General features: G+C 36.2%; 1 protein-coding gene across 1 annotated transcript in view; it reads left to right on the forward strand.

Annotated features, from left to right (window-relative positions):
* The window catches only part of LOC112047829 (dynein axonemal heavy chain 6), a 104683-nt gene that overhangs the window by 48723 nt on the left and 36418 nt on the right, over window positions 1-19542 (forward strand). The window contains exons 52-59 of the mRNA XM_052890818.1: window positions 9923-10064; window positions 11300-11485; window positions 12222-12394; window positions 13218-13398; window positions 15011-15190; window positions 15827-16060; window positions 17378-17524; window positions 18144-18334. Of these exons, the coding sequence (XP_052746778.1) occupies window positions 9923-10064; window positions 11300-11485; window positions 12222-12394; window positions 13218-13398; window positions 15011-15190; window positions 15827-16060; window positions 17378-17524; window positions 18144-18334 (1434 nt within the window). The remainder of the gene's footprint in view (window positions 1-9922; window positions 10065-11299; window positions 11486-12221; window positions 12395-13217; window positions 13399-15010; window positions 15191-15826; window positions 16061-17377; window positions 17525-18143; window positions 18335-19542) is intronic.

A 19542-nucleotide genomic window follows, 5' to 3' on the forward strand; every position in this document is an offset into this window, starting at 1 on the left:
ATGTCAAGTTGTCTCGTCTGATGTTAAGTGACGATACAGTTAAGTTTATTATTCCGGTACATTAAAGGGGTTGTTACTATCCACGACCGAAGCCTTTCAGCAGACCAATCCTGCACGCCTATTCTCTAACGATGTTTTGTATAACTCGCAAGTGCGAGTTTCGAATTCAACGCTATCTTTCTCATTCTACAGTACCGTGTTAAATAGATAGGGGTGAATTAGAAGCTCGGTTTTGCGAGTCATAAAAATATCGTTACAGAATAGCCTAGCTGAGCTAATTTAGAAATTATCAAAAAAAAAAAATCAAAAATCATTTATTTCAAGTAGGCTCAGTTTACAAGCACTTTTGACACGTCAGTTGACTATTTGTAAAGATTCTGCCACCGGTTCGGAAGGCAGGTTCTGCTGAGAAGATACCGGCAAGAAACTCAACAGTTGCTCTTTTGAAAAAGTCATACAGTATTATAATTTACAATTGATAACAATTACTGTTTACATTTCTTATAGTTTTACTTCCTGTGTGAAGGTGGAAGATGATCCAACGGGCTCCAAGCATCTTTATCATTAAGGAACTCATTAATGTTGTAGTACGCTCGACTAAGTAAATGTTTTTTAACACATTGCTTAAAGCTATGCATTGGCAGGTCCATCACAGTCTTGGGGATCTTATTATAAAAGAGTACACCCAAACCTACAAAAGATTTTTTTACTCTTTGGAGACGATATGCAGAAATAACTAACTTATGCCCGTGTCTAGTAAGACGTGGGTTTAAATCTCCTTTTCGTTTGTACAAATTAATATTTTGTATTACATATACTATACTGTTATATATATATTGACAGGCTACTGTTAGTATACCTATTTCTTTAAACTTTTGACGAAGGGACTCGCGTGATTTTAATTGATATATTGCTCGAATTGCTCTTCTTTGAAGTACAAATATAGATTGTATATCGGCAGCCTTGCCCCACAATAAAATACCGTAAGACATTACGCTGTGAAAGTACGCAAAATATATTTATTATAAAATCCTAAACGGACTTAAGCTGTACCGTCAGTACTACCAACGACGCCTTGTAAATTTTTATTTAGTCAATAAGTCATAGTCAGTAACGAGGTTGTAAATTTTTATTTAGTCAATTCTTTTCGATATGATATCAAATGAACATAAAATTTTAATAAAAAAAATTCAACCGACTTCCAACTCACAAATTAACCTAAACTAAAAAGCAAACAATAACATCTTACCTATGTGCTAACTTCTGATCAGTTTGAAGGCGGTGCCAATCCAGTGTCATTTTTAATTAAAGCCGTTTCTGAATGAACCACAGAAATTGTGTCATTTAAACGGCTTGAATTAAAACATCACTGGCTTGGCACCCCCCCCCCCCCCCTCCCCCTCCCCTTATGCGAGTAGGAGAGGAGATATGGCCTGGATTGGACATGCCGCTCCAATACGAGATTGAATAAACGAGAAAAAAAAATCCTCCTCACTTTACATGTAAGGAGGTAACCTAAAAATATAGGATATTATAGTTCGACTTTGTTCACATTTTTAATAGAAAATAATTTATTAATTTTGCTATCACCCGCGAAAAGCCGACGAACCCATGCGACAACGTCACACCCAGGTCCGACAAAATACTCATGTGAGTTTCACCCCGAAACCGTGCAATTGCAAAGTACGCATTTTTAATGTACACAATATCTACTCATACTAATTTACAGTTTTTTCTGCGCTAAACCGCGGACAGACGGACGAACGGACCGTCAGACATAACGAAACTATAAGGGTTCCTTGTGGACTGCGGAACCCTAAGTACAGTCACTATCGGATGTTAATGATATTGACAGTGATCGACGGCTTAAAGTACTCTCCGAGGCCACCAACTTTTCAACTCAGAGCTCAGGATTTTTACTGAAAATTTCTTAGAAGAAAGAAAAGCTATAGTTATTGTACGACTCAAGCCAGGATTTTAATCCTACCTTATTTAAATACCTCGTGATCCAGAGCCGCACAGGCTAACCACTGGACCCACGATGCAAGTTCCTAATTAATTATAACTTTTGATGAGCATTCTACATTTTGATATACTATTTTGACGGTCTGCGTGGCGCTGTGGTATGCGCAGTAGATACACAAGACGGAGTGCCTGGATTCGATACTCGGCTTGAGGTTTTCTTAATTGGTCCAGGTCTGGCTGGTACAAAATGTACAAAGATAGATAGTAAACTAGTTTTAAGAGGTTTCAATTTTCATGACAACTTGACAGATCGACCGAGATATTTTTAACGGAAATAGGTGACCGCTACGCTGAGACGCTATAACTGTCTGAGTTATGAATTTATTATACGTGGGCAAATATTTTTATTCTTCAGAATTTAAAAAATACCTAGACTGTTATGAAGGTGATTTCGAAATTGAATGAATAAGAAGTCGGTTAATTATTGTTTTTTGTTTAAATGAAACCTTTTAGCGGCGTTGAGCCCTTTTTTTGGGACAAAAATTTTTAACTTGCGTCAGTCAGGACACGTGACTGAGCAACAATACGTTCAAACAACGTGAGCTGACGAAAGTTTAAAATTTGTTACTCATTTGTAAGTAATGGATTTGGTCACATTTTTAACGTGACAACGTCTTATAATTCGATGGAGCTGCAAACTTGAAAAAAGATGACGTCATGCGTCGTCCCCTCGCTCTAGGGTTGCCAACTTTTTTTTTACTAGAAATAAAGTATATTCTGGTCTATGAAGATTATTAAACAGTATTTTAGAAAAACGAACATTTTCTTTTGAAAAATGCAACCATTCCATCAGTATTTTCTTATGACGTTGTCACGTTCAACTATCGTCAGTAAACCGACTTTACAGACTACCGATTTTTTTGGAGTTTACTCCTTATGAGTCGAATTTTCATATATAGCCCCCGGTATTGAAAAAAATATGGACAGTAAAATTCGATGAACGAATGACATCGTTACATTTTTATGCGCAAACAATTCTGAGCACCTTTCACCGTGCGTTATAGTTAGCAACCAAGTCGTTTTTAATAAATATAAATTAATTAATAAAAATTTCAATAAAAAAAATTCAACCGACTTTCAACTCTAAAATTAACCTAAACTAAAAAGCAAAAAATAACATCTTACCTATGTGCTACCTTCTGATCAGTTTGAAGGCGGCGCCAAGCCAGTGATGTTTTAATTCAAGCCGTTTAATTTCTGTGGTCTTTTCAGAAACGGCTTTAATTAAAACATGACACTAGATTGGCACCATTTAGAGTTGGAAGTCGGTTGAATTTTTTTTATTAAAATTTTTTGTGCATTACATAAGGGGTTAAAGTGCTAACTTAAACTACGGAACCCTAAACTGCGCGTGACCCGACACGCAGTTAGCCGGTTTTTTCTTGAATAATATTGAAAATTACTGATGCGATGCTCGTGTCGTACTGAATCGAGAATGTATTCGTTTTTTAATTTTGTATTAGCGGACGCCCGCGAATTCGTCCGCGTAAAAATCGATGTCAACTTTCAACCCCTATTTCACATTCTATTTTGCAAGTTTTATAACTTATCTATATATATAATAAAAATTTTAATAAAAAAAATTTAACCGACTTCCAACTCAAAAATTAACCTAAACTAAAAAGCAAAAAATAACATCATACCTATGTGCTATTATTGTGCAAAAATTAATAAGCAATTAGTTGAAACGTTATTTTTTTATAATAAGTATCTAAGTCCTACAATCCCAATTTTAAAAATACTACCTTAACTCATATACAAAATTTTACTCCCCCTTTATCCACACGTAATATGAATATTCAGAAAAACGTGAAAGGTGACTGTCCTCCGTCTTCATCACAAGACCCCCTATGCAGTCACAATCCATATGGTTGGAAAGTTCTCATCAATATAAAATTTATCAAGTCCAAACACAAGGTAGCTACTGTGAACCGTCGAGGAGTTCCCTTAACTCTCCTTCATCTTCATCACCAGACCTCTAATACAGTCACAACCCATCTAGGTGGAAAGTTCTCATCAATACAAATTTATCAAGTCCAAACACAAGGTAGCTACTGTGAACCGTTGAGGAGTTCTCTTAACTGTCCTTCGTCTTCATCATCAGACCCTTAATACAGTCACAACCCATCTAGGTGGAAAGTTCTCATCAATACAAATAAATCAAGCCCAAACAAAAGGTACCTGCTGTAAATCGTTGACGAATTCCATCGTCTGTGTTTTGGCTCCATCATCAGACCAACTCCAGACCTTCATAAAATTGTAGTGGTTTAAAATACCTTATGGAAACACTACCAAACGCACTAGCCGTCCCTACAATTTTCGAAAGTTCCCCTCGATTTCTCCAGGATGCCATCATCAGATCCTGATATGAAAAGAATGGGACCACCCTGGAATCAAATCCTTCAAAATAAAAAAGAATTTTCAAAATCGGTCCACAAATGACGGAATTATCGCTGGACATACATAAAAAAAAAAAAAAAAAACATACATATAGTCGAACGTAGAACCTCCTCCTTTTTGAAAGTCGGTTAAAAATAAGCCTCGTTCGTCCATTGATTAGCTGTGTGGCTATGCGGCTTTGGGTCACAAGAACCTGACTATCCTTCCTTCCACAGTGTAAATGTAAAAAAGTACCGCGGTATCATCATCATCATCATCATCATCATCATCATCATAACAATAATAAAAAAACGCTTTGTGAATCCAGCCTTGCACTTAAAACATTGAAGTTACTTTCGAGAAATTATAAGAAACCTCATGAAAATTGATTGAGATTAGTGTATTTATCGCTTTTTCGTTAAATAATGTATGTGTTACCTACCTGAAAAGTTGTACATGAAATTTGCAAAATAATGACAATAAATAAGTCAGTAAAAAAACGAAATATCACGTATGATAAACAAAGCAAAGGTAAACCTTGGCTGAGTTTGTTGTGGGCTTTTCTCGGACCAAGGCGCGTTTAAAACCCTCGTAACTTTAATTTTAAGTTTTCGAATGATTATTATCACCATTATATCAAGTTTAATATTATTACCTGACGTTTCAAAAGAGCTTGTAAAGTAAGCCTATTTGAAATAAATGAATTGACTAAACTAAATCCGAATAGTTTCATTAAATTGCGTTGTACAATACTCAGATATTTGTTGGAAATGTCAATACCTATTAATATAAAGTTTGTGGTGGCTAAATCATTGTACATTTGGCGCGGACAGACACGTTGATTACAAACATTGATACACAAAGGGGTTCATTAAATACACTTCCATTGACGACACCCGACGGGTTATTAAAACGGACGCAATATATGGATATTTGTGTGGTGCGACCACACAAATATCCATTTAATCGTGCAATTGATTTTCATTTTGATTTTCACCGTTTAGTCGTGTATTTAGATTTTCATGATATTAAACAGAGGCGGATGTTCATTACTCATCATTATTAACCTATTTTAACTATCCACTACGGGGCCACGCCTCTGTTCATTGAGTATTTATTATGCAGCTTAGATTTTCCTTTGGATTTTGATTTGACTGGCTGGTGGGAGGCTTCGGCCGTGGCTAGTTGCCACCCTACCAACAAAGACGTACCGCCAAGCGATTAAGCGTTCCGGTACGATGTCGTGTAGAAACCGAAAGGGGTGTGGATTTTCATCCTCCTCCTAACAAGTTAGTCCGCTTTCATCTTAGATTGCATCATCACTTACCATCAGGTGAGATTGTAGTCAAGGGGTAACTAGTAAAGAATAAAAAAAAATAACTCCGAGCTGAGATTGTTTCAATGACTTCAATGACAGAAAAGCTCAATACAATCATTGGACCACAGATATAAGAAGTAACTAGATTTATAAAGTGCCAACTGTTTGTATTGAAACCAGCGTACCCGGGGGCGTGGCCTTACAAACACATTTATAGTGTAATAATACTTATCACACTGATAAACTCTTCACTTAATTGGCTGTTTAATATTTAGTGAAAAAAGAAATATACTACCCTTATTTCAGAGTTGAAAATTATTTATTACTGTTGTCTCAGAACAAATGAAAATTCTCGAATGAAAATTCATGAATGAAATCTGTAGTACCGCTACTCGTCACTAGTTGTCTCTATATATAAGCTTTATTACCTTATAAATAAGATTCAAAATGATCCTAACTTTGTTTTATTAATGTTGTCTAGGGATGTGAAATAACGATAGTCTTAAATTTCGATAGTCTCGTTACTCGCAGTAAATAAAACGAACGTCTGTTGTTTAAAAAAAAATTTGAATTTTATAAAATTAAGAAGAACAACATAGGTCAATCAAAAATTTTAAATATATGAAGAAACACACACAAGAAAGTAAAAAACAAGCATTTTTTTTAATGTACCACTCTGAAAAAACATTAATTCAACTGAAACTTTGCATGATTCGAGTTTACACAACAAAGAATGTCAAATACAAGTCCATAACTTGTGTACTTGAAAAATTAAAAACTTTCCACGAAACCTTAACAAATAGGGGATAACCCTATTTCACCCTTTCTATTTTTATATTCGCAACATGAAGAATCTATAACCTTCTTCGTACTATTTGCTTAAATTGTGCTAAGTTTCATTTGATTTTATTAAGTAGTTTCGGAGTGATACATTTGGATGTTAAACAATGTTTCACAAATTTCTTAGGACAATTTGACTAACAAATGAAAGTGACATAAACACAAATAATAAAAAATAAAACACGAGATAGTACAGTGTCGTCATATCTTTCACATGACTATTCTTTTCCAACGATATTTAGATTTTTTATATTTTTTTCAGTATGTACTGTACAATATTTGCCAATAACACACGTGAACAAACACGTGATCAGCTGCTCTAAGTATTTCGTAAACTTAATTCCTAAATATTTCAACGAAAAGATTCACTCTTTTCTGCAAAGAAGTAAAAATAATTCCTAAAAATATAAAAAACACGATAGTATATATTTTTTTAATTCGTCGGTTTATGCAGAAAATAACTCAATTATTTCCTATTTAACTACAATGAGTTTCATGATGAATGTTAAAAGTAGATTATTTTCCAACCCGTTAGTAGTCAATAGGTCAAATACAAATACTCAAACTTGATGTTCCTAACACTTTAAGTACGTCATTTTATTTGTATCCTAAAAGACACGAATACGACTTTTAGAAAAAAAAATCTTTTTGTTTGGCACTGCCGTGAGTACTAAATATCTTCTGTTTCCACTTTACATTAACGTGTCTGACTGCGTAAAATGTTTGGAACAAATTACAATGCGGTTTTGCATAAAACAAATTTTGCTTCCTAGTCGCCTCGATTAATTTTTTTCCTCTCCGGATTCCTAAAAAAATTTTTCGAAAATTTCATCATTATCGTGTCATCATAATATAATAGTAGTAGATATAAAATATCGATATATTAATATCGACATTCCTAAATGAATAGCCAAATGACATATGGCAGCTGCTTAAATTCAAAACTAACATAAATCAAAATTACACTTTTTTCAGGAGAACTAAAACAAGAAAAATAAAAACTATTATTTGGTCTATTTTTCCTCTTATTTTATATAAAGCATAATATAATATACTAGCGGACTCGCTCAAGCTTCACTTTGACTTATTAATTTATTTATTTGCACTTCTTCCCTATCCCTACCTTACACTACCATACTCCTACCCCTACCCCTACCCTACCCCTACCCTAACTCTACTCTACCCCTACCCTACCCTACCCTACAACTACCCTACCACTACCCTACCCCTACCCTATCCCTATACCATAAACCTACCCTACCACTACCCTACCCCTACCCTACCCCTACCCTACCCCTACCCTACCCCTACCCTACCCCTACCCTACCCCTACCCTACCCCTACCCTACCCCTACCCTACCGCTACCCTACCCCTACCCTATCCCTATACCATACCCCTACCCTACCATTACCCTATCCTAGGATTTAGGGGTTTGAAAAATAGATGTTGGCCGATTCTCAGACCTACTGAATATGCACAAAAAATTTCGTCAAAATCGGTCGAGCCGTTTCGGAGGAGTTCAAGTTCGAACACCGCGACACGAGAATTTTATATATTAGATATATTGAAATCATATTTTTAAAATGTTTTGCAGTTTTCTGATAAACTGAATGCTAGAGGAGATATTAAAAGCATAAAATATGCTGCTTTTCAATTGAAACCTTTGGTTTAAAAATAAATAATATAATCGTATATTTGTTGATTTCAGACAATAAAATAATCATATTAATCTTGTTTCCCTGTCTCAAGTCAATAAACATTCCCCTTCGTCGCTTGTGTTTTTTTATTTATTTATTTTATACTGCGGTGGTGTACACGTAATTTATTTTTTACTGATTCGACACTTACACATTCTGTCATAACAGTGGAAACGTGGTGTTATTTAGAAAGAAAACGGCCACGAGGTAGATCTCAAATCCGATGGTCGGATCTTTTCATAGAAACAGGTGCCCACACCTTTTATAGTGCCGTCTAGATGGCCTCCGCACTCGATGGAGGAGCATTGTTTATCTAAATATGACTCGCCAACATGGTACCGATTGTCAGTCATGAGGGACCGACTAAAGAGAGAAATTCATTAAAAATATTAAAGAACCTAAAGGCAAAACGAACACTCTGTCTCTTAAGTTTATTTTGACCTTAAAATTGTTTGAAAGAAAATGTTCGTTTAGGTACATTTATATGCCTAACAACCAGTTTTTAATAAATAATATAAAAAGGTACTTTCATTTAAAAATTCACATGATGATCCTTTATTTAAAGCTGGAGCATTCCTAAATACTTTGTATATAATTAAAAAGTAACACAGATTATTTTGTGATTAATGTTCGACTGACAACGCGCAACTCAGAATATAGCAGTTTAGATTATATTTCGCACGTTACCAATGAAAATTCAAAATTCAAATGGTTACAATTTCTTGTTGTAAATTTTATGCAAAATCAATGGGTGTTTTCGTTAAATATAAAATAACAAGAATTATTAATATTAATAATTAATACATTTAATTAGGAATAGAAGAATTATTGCAATAAAATCATTTTTGTAGATTTTTGATTTATGATAGTTTTGTTGTTGTTGTTGACGCAGCAAATGTATGCCCACTGGTGTCAACAGAATCTTCGAGAAAATCGAACTTGTATTAAAATAAAGTAAACTTTAGTACTATTCCCGTAAAGTTCATTTTAGTTTGTGACTTTGAGTAAAATATTTTTTTCATATTTTAATGAAAATATAATAAAATACGTACATAATGATGGTACGAAACACCATAATTTGATAAATGTTTGTGGCGGCTATCATTTTTGTATTCCAAAACGGCACAATACAGCATTTTTCTAATCGTTTTTAATTATTTTCAATTACCGAATTTGACAACCGCAGGACGTTACGTGTCAGTCAACGAAACAAGACTGCTAGTACATGCGCGGATAGGCTTGCGAAGCTCCGCACACCCGGGTGTAAGCGGGCCACGCCCCTATGCTACTTCTATTGCTAAAAGCGTTAGCTTTTAGCGATCTCTGTTCTGTGCATTGGACAGACGAGGTTGATTATTAATTATCAGAAAAAATAGAAATTAATTATTTTTTGAATTAATTCTAAAAAACCGATGAGTCCAAGCAACAACTTCACCACCCAAACCCAACAACTCTCTGAATGTATTTTGATGAGGTGATTTTTAATTCGTCGGTTTTTCGCGGTGAATATACAAAGTAAATCAATTCTTAACTATTTTTCGCGGTGAATATACAAAGTAAAACAATTATTAACTATTTTTGCGGTGAATATACAAAGTTAATCAATTATTGACTATTTTTCGCGGTGAATATACAAAGTAAAGCAATTATTAACTATTTCAGTTTAATTACAATAATGGCGGATTCATACACGGTGCGCACTTGGAACGCCCAGGGTCTTCCAAGAGATGCCGTGTCAACTGAAAATGGTATTCTGGTGACGCGCGCAGGGAGATGGCCACTGACAATTGATCCACAGGAACAAGTATAAACTTTTTCGATTTTTTTTTTCTTGTAGTTTCATTGGCACGCATATTATTCTTGTATTAATAACAGTGCATTCATATACCTAGATCCAGGTGATACAAGCATATTTATATGAGTACGTTTATATGCGTAACTACGCAGAAATAATATGAATGTTTTTTTTTTATTTGACTACAATAATGCCTGATGGTGAGCAATGATGAGGTCTAAGATGAAACGCGCTTGCCTAGAAAATGCCTATTCACTCTTGCCTTGAAGGTGCACAAATTGTAGGTGTCAGGAAACACAGACGCCGGAAGGTCTCCTAGGCGCAGTGGTGTGCGCGGTGGACTTACAAGACGGAGGTCCTGGGTTCGATCCCCGGCTGGGCCAATTGAGGTTTTCTTAATTGGTCCAGGTCTGGCTGGTGGGAGGCTTCGGCCGTGGCTAGTTACCACCCTACCGACAAAGACGTATCGCCAAGCGATTTAGCGTTCCGGTACGATGTCCTGTAGAAATCGAAAGGAGTTTGGATTGATCCTACTCCTAACAAGTTAGCCCGCTTTCATCTTTCATCATCACTTACCATCAGGTGAGATTGTAGTCAATGGCTAACTTGTAAAGAATAAAAAAAGGGCATTCCACATCTTAGCCGTTCTAATTAGAAACGTTGACGCAAAACGTTTCGTGCGGGTTGATTGAACGTCGACAACAAAGGGATGTTATTTTTCACGACGTCTCGCTGTTATAGAATGGGGATGGAGGAACAAGATTACAATGTTCAAAGCCTCAAAGGCTCCACGGTAAAGGGGCTGTAAACAAAATCTATAAAATGAAGTCGCTTCTCGGAACTTTGAGTGACTCTAGGACATGAAAAATTATTTTATACTTATATTTCGCCACGTACACACATTCACACTTTGTGCTTTTCTAGTGTCTAGGATTGACTAATTGTCATTTTCAGAGGTATAAGTAGTCCATGTCTTGATATTATTCATAAACAAAACATAAGTACAGCCCCTGTAGTCGATTCTCTTTCTACGATCCCAAACGTTTCGAAAACTAGAAAAATATATGAGAATGACATTTGCTATCGACAGGTCACGTGATCAAGATCTGTCATTCCCATACATTATTCTAGTTTTCGAAGCGTTTGCGATGGTAGAAAGAGAATCTACTTTCCACTTGGCTACAGGGGCAGGTTGAGAAAATGTGTATTCGACGTGTTAAATAATTTGCATATACCATGCTCAGGCGAACAGGTGGATCAAAAACATGGAACGCAGCAATGGTCTACAGATCACTAAGCTTTCCGATCCCGGGTACCTTCGAATGCTAGAAAACTGTATACGTCTCGGATGGCCGATGCTCATTGAGGACTTGGGCGAGGCATTAGATGCTACGCTCTCACCCGTTTTGCTCAAACAGACATTCCTGCAGGTATATTCATCTTTAACAGCTTTTAATAACCTCGTTATTGATACAAGCTGGGAGGAGGGTAGAGTAACAAAAGTTGTTACTAACCAAATGTTTTTTTTTACTGTTGATTAATTAATAGTTACACAACTTAACAGCCACAATCTCAGTTAGCTACCAAAATCAAGAATTATCGTAAATAAAAAAGTTGATCGTCTCATCGAGATGAAGCTACTCACGAAAAATTTGCTTGTTAGTAATCAGGTGTACAAAATATTCTCCGGAGAACATTATAGGGATATAGAAAAACAATGTTCCGTTGACTTATGATTATGAGGCAATATCAACTACTTAAAGATATCTACTATCTACTTAACTATTCTCATAAGAAGGTTTAGAGTCAAGAGGGTGATGGAGCGAGCTATTCTCGAAGTTTCTGTAAGTGAAGGATCCACAGAAGAACCAACGTCGCTTTCATAGCCCAGCGAGTCACATAGTAGAAGTAGCAATGGACCGGGCAGGCAGGCACATTATTCAAAAAAGCCTATGAACGTTGTGTTCGCAAGGTATTTTATTGGCGACCCCCCACTGGATAGCGCAGTGTTGTATAGGTAGACCGACGACATTAAGCGGATTGCAGGGAGCTGCTGGCAGCTCAAGACTGTGGTGTTTGGAAGACCATACAAAGGCGTATGTCCAACAGTAGACGTCCATCGGCTACTAGTGATGATAAAGATCTAAGTAAATTTTCAATTTATAGGCCGGTCGTCTACTTATCCACCTAGGTGACAGCGATATAGAGTACGACACTAACTTCCGACTCTACCTCACCACAAAGTTGGCTAACCCTCACTATCTTCCCGAGATCTGCATACAAGTTACACTTGTGAACTTCACCGTTACGCTGTCCGGCCTTGAAGACCAATTGCTTGCGTAAGTTATCTATCTTTTGTATCAATAGACTTTTTGTTATAGCTTGTTGGAGATAGAAATACCGATATACTTATTTCTGCCTTGCCATTCACCCCCTTAGTGTATACGTCTTGTGGGAGGGCGCATCGCTCCCGTGCCAGACAATACACTACATCTTCCGATACAATATTTTGTGGTAACGTATAAAAATGAGTTCCTCGCACGTAGTTAAATATTTTGGTAGTCAACGGGGGGGTTTGGGCGAGCGCAGAAGCATCGCCTGATGGGGCCCGAAGGCAGAAGCAGAGTAAATGGGCGAAACGACTCTCTAAGGGCGTCTTCTCTGAGACTCGGACCTCGGCTTAGAGGGCCGTTCGGGAAGGGTGTTTTGGCCTGAGTGTAACAGCCCGAGATCGTGAGTTAAAAAACCCCATAAGTTAAAAAGCCCATATTTTGGGTAGTTAAGCATATTTTTAAAGACTCATAAAATAAATGCATTAGAAATGCATTAAAAGTAAACATTGTTTCTAACAAATAGTGGGGGACTAAAAACAAAACTGAGATTTTTCTACTATTGTTCTTTAGATTACAGTGTTTTGTCATGATACGGCAATACTATTTGCGTGTACGGAATCCACGAAAATTCATGGCACCCATTCACGCTCGAACAAATCGCGTGACGTACGCTGACTTCCTTATTTATAAACATTGATTAACCTCAATTTTCTACAAAGTAAAGTGAACTATAAACAGTAAAGATTAAGTCCACTTTTATTTGAATAAAATCGATGTTTATATATTTGGCCATGAAAGTTTAGATTACATGTACCTACATTTTTTGCAGGGATGTTGTCCGTCTTGAGCGACCAGACTTAGAACTTTTACGTTCGGAACTCATTGTGCGTATTAATAGCGACAAATCCACTCTTCTAGAGATTGAGGATAAAATTCTACGTTTGCTTTATGCTTCTTCTGGAAATATTTTAGATGATGAAGAACTTATTGAGACACTCAACGAAAGTAAGGTGATAAAATCTTTCTAGTCCTATTAAAATAAATGAACACGGTAATGTAATATTCATTATTTTAAAATGATCATCGTAATGATTACAAAATATATAGTAATTGAAAACGTTTAAATATTACAAAGCCATAAATCTAACTATTATATGTTTGCATTACGCATGCATAAGTAGGTATATACTTGTCGGCGGAGCAGACTAAATTCCACTTATGATAACGGAGAAGCCGTAGCAAGAGCATCCTTGACGAGTAAAGCTTAGAGCTTTACGCGTCAAGGATGGCAAATACACAAAGTAACACTATTGAACATTACCGGAACGACGGCTTAACTTACTAATAAAGTTCTACCCTCTAACTACAATATTGGTCAAGTATAGCGCTGTTACTATCAGATGTAAACCAGGATTAACTGTCATAGGGCAGGTAGTAAAGCACGAGGGATCTCAGACTTTCAACTGATGACAGTAGGGTTAAAGAGCTCTTTTACAGTATACTAATACTCCCCTTCTCTAACTAAAAACTAAAAATGCCATTGCTGGACTATACAGATAACTCACCCACTGAACTTTCGAATCACTATCACTATTTTACCATTGCACCATCACTATTTGACCATCACTATTTAACTCTAAGACGACTGTCCATGTCCAGAACGCGATTACAACTGAACTGTTCAACTAACAGGCTATTGGACGAGAGTCACGTGATCAACCTTTTACAGTCTTATTTATTTAAACAGTAAATAATTACATGAAAAATTCTAATATTACCACAATAATTAACGTAGATTTTGCTAACAGATCAAATAAATCACTCGCCGACATAATATGACTTACTAGATTATCACAAAAGACTATTAACCAGAGCTTTTAATTTATAATATACTAACCGATGCCCCGCGGTTTCACCCGCGTTGTTCCCGTCCCTGTAAGAATACGGGGATAAAGTATAGCCTATGACACTAACATAAATAACATGGCTTTCTAGTTGTAACATTAATTTTCAAAATTGGTTTAATAGATCCAAAGACTACCCCCGACAATACCACAAACTGTACCTCTTTAGTAGATCATAATTATATTTATTGTGCTCCTCCAAAAAACTATGTACTAGGAAAATAGTCCAACGGATGATTATAGAACCCGACACCTTCTGGATTTGAGTACAGGCCTGGCTGGTTTGCCCACTATTTGTACAAGCACTTTTGAAACGTCAAGTTTGACTCTTTGTAAAGTCTCTACCACTGGTTCAGAAGGCAGGTTCTGCCGAGAAGAGCCTGCAAGAAACTCAACAGTTGCTTTTTTGAAAAATAAATCGTTTAATATTACAATAATTAACAATCGTTAACATCATTAAAATTTCTTTTTTGTTTTAATTCCTGTGTGAAGGTAGAAGCTGATCCAATGGCCTCCAAGCATCTTTATCAATAACACATTATTTAAACTTATGCATTGGCAGGACCATAACTGTCTTGGGAGTCTTGTTATAGAAGAGAACCCAACCCTACGAAAGATAATTTACTCTTTGTGGACGATAAGCGGATATTACTAATTTATGCCCGCGTCTAGAAAATATATTTGAAATCTTCGTTTTAAATATTTGAAATTATTACAGGAAACATCTGAAATAATCAACGCTCGGTTGTTGGAGACGGAGGCGACAGAAATAAGTATTTCTGCCGCACGAGAGAAATACCGCACGGTGGCGACTCGAGGCGCTGTGCTTTACTTTGCAGTGGCACAACTCGCCGACATCGACCCTATGTACCAGTTCTCGCTGAAATACTTCAATCAAGTATGTAGCTACACTTTGCAGTGGCAGAACTCGCAGACATCGACCCAATGTACCAGTTCTCGCTGAAATACTTCAACCAAGTATGTAGCTACACTTTGCAGTGGCACAACTCGCCGACATCGACCCTATGTATCAGTTCTCGCGGAAATGTGGGTTCGAATCCGGTCCGGAGCATGCACCTCCAACTTTTCAGTTGTGTGCATTTTAAGAAATTAAATATCACGTGTCTCAAACGGTGAAGGAAAACATCGTGAGTAAACCTGCATACCAGAGATTTTTCTTAATTCTCTGCGTGTGCCAATCCGCATTGGGCCAGCGTGGTGGACTATTGGCCTAATCCCTCTCATTCTGAGAGGAGACTCGAGCTCAGCAGTGAGTCAAATATGGGTTGATAATGATGATGGCTTTTTGTTTACTTGCATTATATATTTATGTCTATACAGTTTTTACACTTTCTAAACACACAACTTGACATTGTAGACGATATTTAGGTATTATGTGTTTAACTTTCGTTAGCTATTATGAGACTAAATGAAATTAAGACAATTATGCACATTCGTCCGCCTCAGTTTTGATGCGCTAGTGCCCCATCTCGTATTGTTGGAATAAACAGATAATTAGTGGTTTTCTGTGCAGGTATTCAATATAGTGATAGAGAAAAGCGAGAAATGTGATATTCTCGAACGCCGCTTGGAGATTCTGCACGATGAAATAACACTATCGGTATACCGCAACGTCTCTCGTGGTCTGTTTGAGCGACACAAGCTTGTGTTTAGCTTCCTGCTCAACATGGCAGTGTTTTTGCACGCCGGTCGAGTGCATTCAGACCAATGGAACTTCGTGTTGAGGGGTGCGGCTGGGACCAAAGTGGTGTGTACTTAGGGGTATTCAGGGGTTTTTTTTTTAATTTTATTAGAAGTATCCCATGGCTACAATCTCACCTGATGGTAAGTGATGATGCAATCAATCTTTTCCTGCCCTCGGTTCCAAGCTGAAAGAGAAGAAGTTACGAAGGACAAGAGATGACAGCAGACAATGTAATAAATATAATGCTGAAATGCAGTGAGAAATGGAAGATAGTTAGGATTTATCTGGACAATATAATGAAGATCAAGGAGAAGGATGAAAGACAGAATGGGAAGTAAAATAAGACTCGCGAAGTTGGTGGTAGGCTTTATGGCAGGAACACCGAACGTCTAGAAGGTAGGAGGGGTTTTTAGCCGGTAAGAGTCCGGCACTACCCAACATGAGTGTCCATGAGGATTTTCCCCCCTACGAAAAAAAAAAAAAAGTGATGATGCAATCTAAGATGGAAGCGGGCTAACTTGTCATGAGGAGGATGAAAATCCACACCCTTTTTGGTTTCTACACGACATCGTAGCGGAACGCTAACACTTTATATTAAGAAATTGATTGAAAATTTTAAGCCAACAAAATAGTAAAATCACCGCTCACATCACGCCTCAAACATTTAGAATATTTGTATCACAAGTGCACTGTAGTGTAAATAAACCCTGTCGCGACGCATATTTGTTCCACCAAATTAAGATAATAAAGCATTTTCTATATTAAATTGTTTGCATAGTGTAAAATACCTGTCTGTTATATAAATCTTTTGGCATTTTGATTAGTGCCGCATTTTGAACACGTCAAAACAAATGCCGTCACATGATCTAGAACCGTTATTGACGAAATTTTAAATCTTAATTTTTTTTTATTCTCTCCAAGTTGACTACAATCTCACCTGATGGTAAGTGATGATGCAATTTTACCATCAGGTGAGATGGAAGCAAGCTAACTTGTTAGGAAATCCACACTCGTTTCGGTTTCTACTCGACATCGTACCGGAGCGCTAAATCACTTGGCGGTACGTCTTTGCCGGTAGGGTGGTAACTTACCACAGCTGAAACCTCCCACCACCCAAAACTTATGCCTAGGGTATGGAATTCTCTCCCGAAGTCTGTGTTTCCTAATTTATACAACTTGGGCATCTTTATGAAAATACTGAATAGTTAATAGATATCGTCTAAGCAGTGCGCTCCACATCCGTTTCCGTTAAGCCACATCTACACTTACCAACATGTGAGATTTTGGTAAAGTGCGATCTTTCGAGTTTCATATAAAAAATAGTAGTATTGAAAAAATCTATATGACGAAGGTTCCTTTACTACATTAAAATTTTTGCAGGTACCTCCTAAGAAGCCACTCATAGAAACACTCACGGATCAAATGTGGCTAGCAGTAAATCACCTTGAGGAAACAGACCCTAGATTTGCAGGTCTCGTGGATGATTGTTTAAAAAAAATCAATGTCCAACTTGGAACTTTTAGTTTGGTGAGATATACTTTTAAAATAAAAATTTACAAATGTATACAATTGGAGAAACATAAAAACTTCTTTTAATCATTTAATTTTCTTATTCAGTTTTTCTTCTTCACTTAATTTCATCATTATATTATGTAAAAAAAAATATTTTTGCGTTAGCAAGGCAAATAATATAGAAGTAGTATTGAACTATTAGGATCTCATATTAATAACAAAAATGATGACTATCTTTTTGTATTTTACATAATCTTGATTTGACATATCTATATTTATATCTTTACTAGCGGACGCCCGGGACTTCATATGCGTGGAAATCAATGTAAACTTTCAACCCCTATTTCACCAGGCGTTGAATTTTAAAACATCTTGAATCACGTCAATTTTGTATTTTTTTTTTGACTTATGAGCAAATTTTTAAAACTGTAACTCTAAAAATTAAGGACTTTCCATACAAACTTATTTCACCCCCTTCTATATTTTTTTAGGTTTGTTTTACTCCAAGATCCCATTTACTATTATATCAAAATTCATTTTGATCAACAGACAGACTTGCTTTAGCATTTATAATATTAATAAGGTTAGATGGGTCCATTTTAGTTTTGAAATTTAATCCTTTTTTCAATTTCAGGATATTCACATTAACAAAAATCAGCTGAATCCTCCAACAAAAAGCTGGAATACTCATTTAAATGACTTTGAGAAGCTTATGTTAATAAAGTGCTTGAAAGAAGAGAAGTTAGTGTTTGCCATTGCTCAGTATGTCAGCATAAGTTTGGGATCTGTCTTCATTGAAAGCCCGACTGTACAACTGAATACCCTGTAAGTATTTTACTAACTTCATTGGTCCATTGGTTAGCCTATTACCAACTCTGGGTAGAAATTTCTGATTTTTCTATGAATAAATAAGAAGAAATAATAAATATTCATAATTGCATAGTCTTATTATAAGTTAATATTTATGGCTTATTTAACATTTACTTATTAAATAGTCATTTTTTTTTTGTGCTTTCGTAGTTTACACCAACTGCTATAAATTCCGTTTCCCGTTAAACTAGAAATAAGAATCAAGAATACGCGTAGCGTGCTACGAATCTATTCCGTCAGAAGCTCCGTAGGCCTATAGCGCTACGGATGCTACGGTTCTCGTAGCAAGACAGTTACGATAACTTTGTTCAAATCTTTTGACCGTCACCGAATAACAGTTGCACAAGTCAAAGTGTTCTGTATGCCAAGCTCTTATTTCTTTTATATAAAATATATATAAAGGCATAGGAATACCAAAGTTATACTGGTAATAATAATAAAATGCAAAGGTTTAGATCAACTTAAGTGAGCGTAATGCATCCTTATATATGCACTAGCTGAAGCCGCGCGGTTTCACCTGCGTGGTTCCCGTTCCTCGATAAATGGCCTATAGCCTTCCTCGATAAATGGGCTATCTAACACTGAATTTTTTTTTCAAATCGGACCAGTATTTCCTGAGATTAGAGCGTTCAATCAAACAAACAAACTCTTCAGCTTTATAATATTAGTTTTTCACAGTTATGTAGAAGGTATGGCACCTCGTGGAAACCGTCAGATGTATGTGTAAAATATAGTTGTAAAGTTACAAGACTATTTTTACAAGTAAGCCGACTTCTAACTTAAAAGTCGCCGTAAATGTCAATTTAGCTGCCTAGCAACAATCATTTTATCATTTGGGTACATTATCATCTATACTAATATTATAAAGAGGAAAATTTTGTTTGTATGTTTGTATGTTTGTTTGTTTGTTTGTTTGTTTGTTTGATTGATTGTAATGAATAGGCTCAAAAACTACTGGACCGATTTTAATTTTAAATTCTTTCACCATTCGAAAGCTAAATTATCCACAAGTAACATAGGCTAAATTTTATTTTGGAAAAAAATAGAAATTATAATTCCTTAAGATTTTGGGTATTTCGGACACAAGGTGTAAAAAATCAACCCTAAAAGTAGGGTAGGGGTAGGTAGGAGTAGGGTAGGGGTAGGAGTAGGCTAGGGATAGG

Source organism: Bicyclus anynana, chromosome Z, assembly GCF_947172395.1.
Source record: "Bicyclus anynana chromosome Z, ilBicAnyn1.1, whole genome shotgun sequence".
NCBI classification, from domain to species: domain Eukaryota; kingdom Metazoa; phylum Arthropoda; class Insecta; order Lepidoptera; family Nymphalidae; genus Bicyclus; species Bicyclus anynana.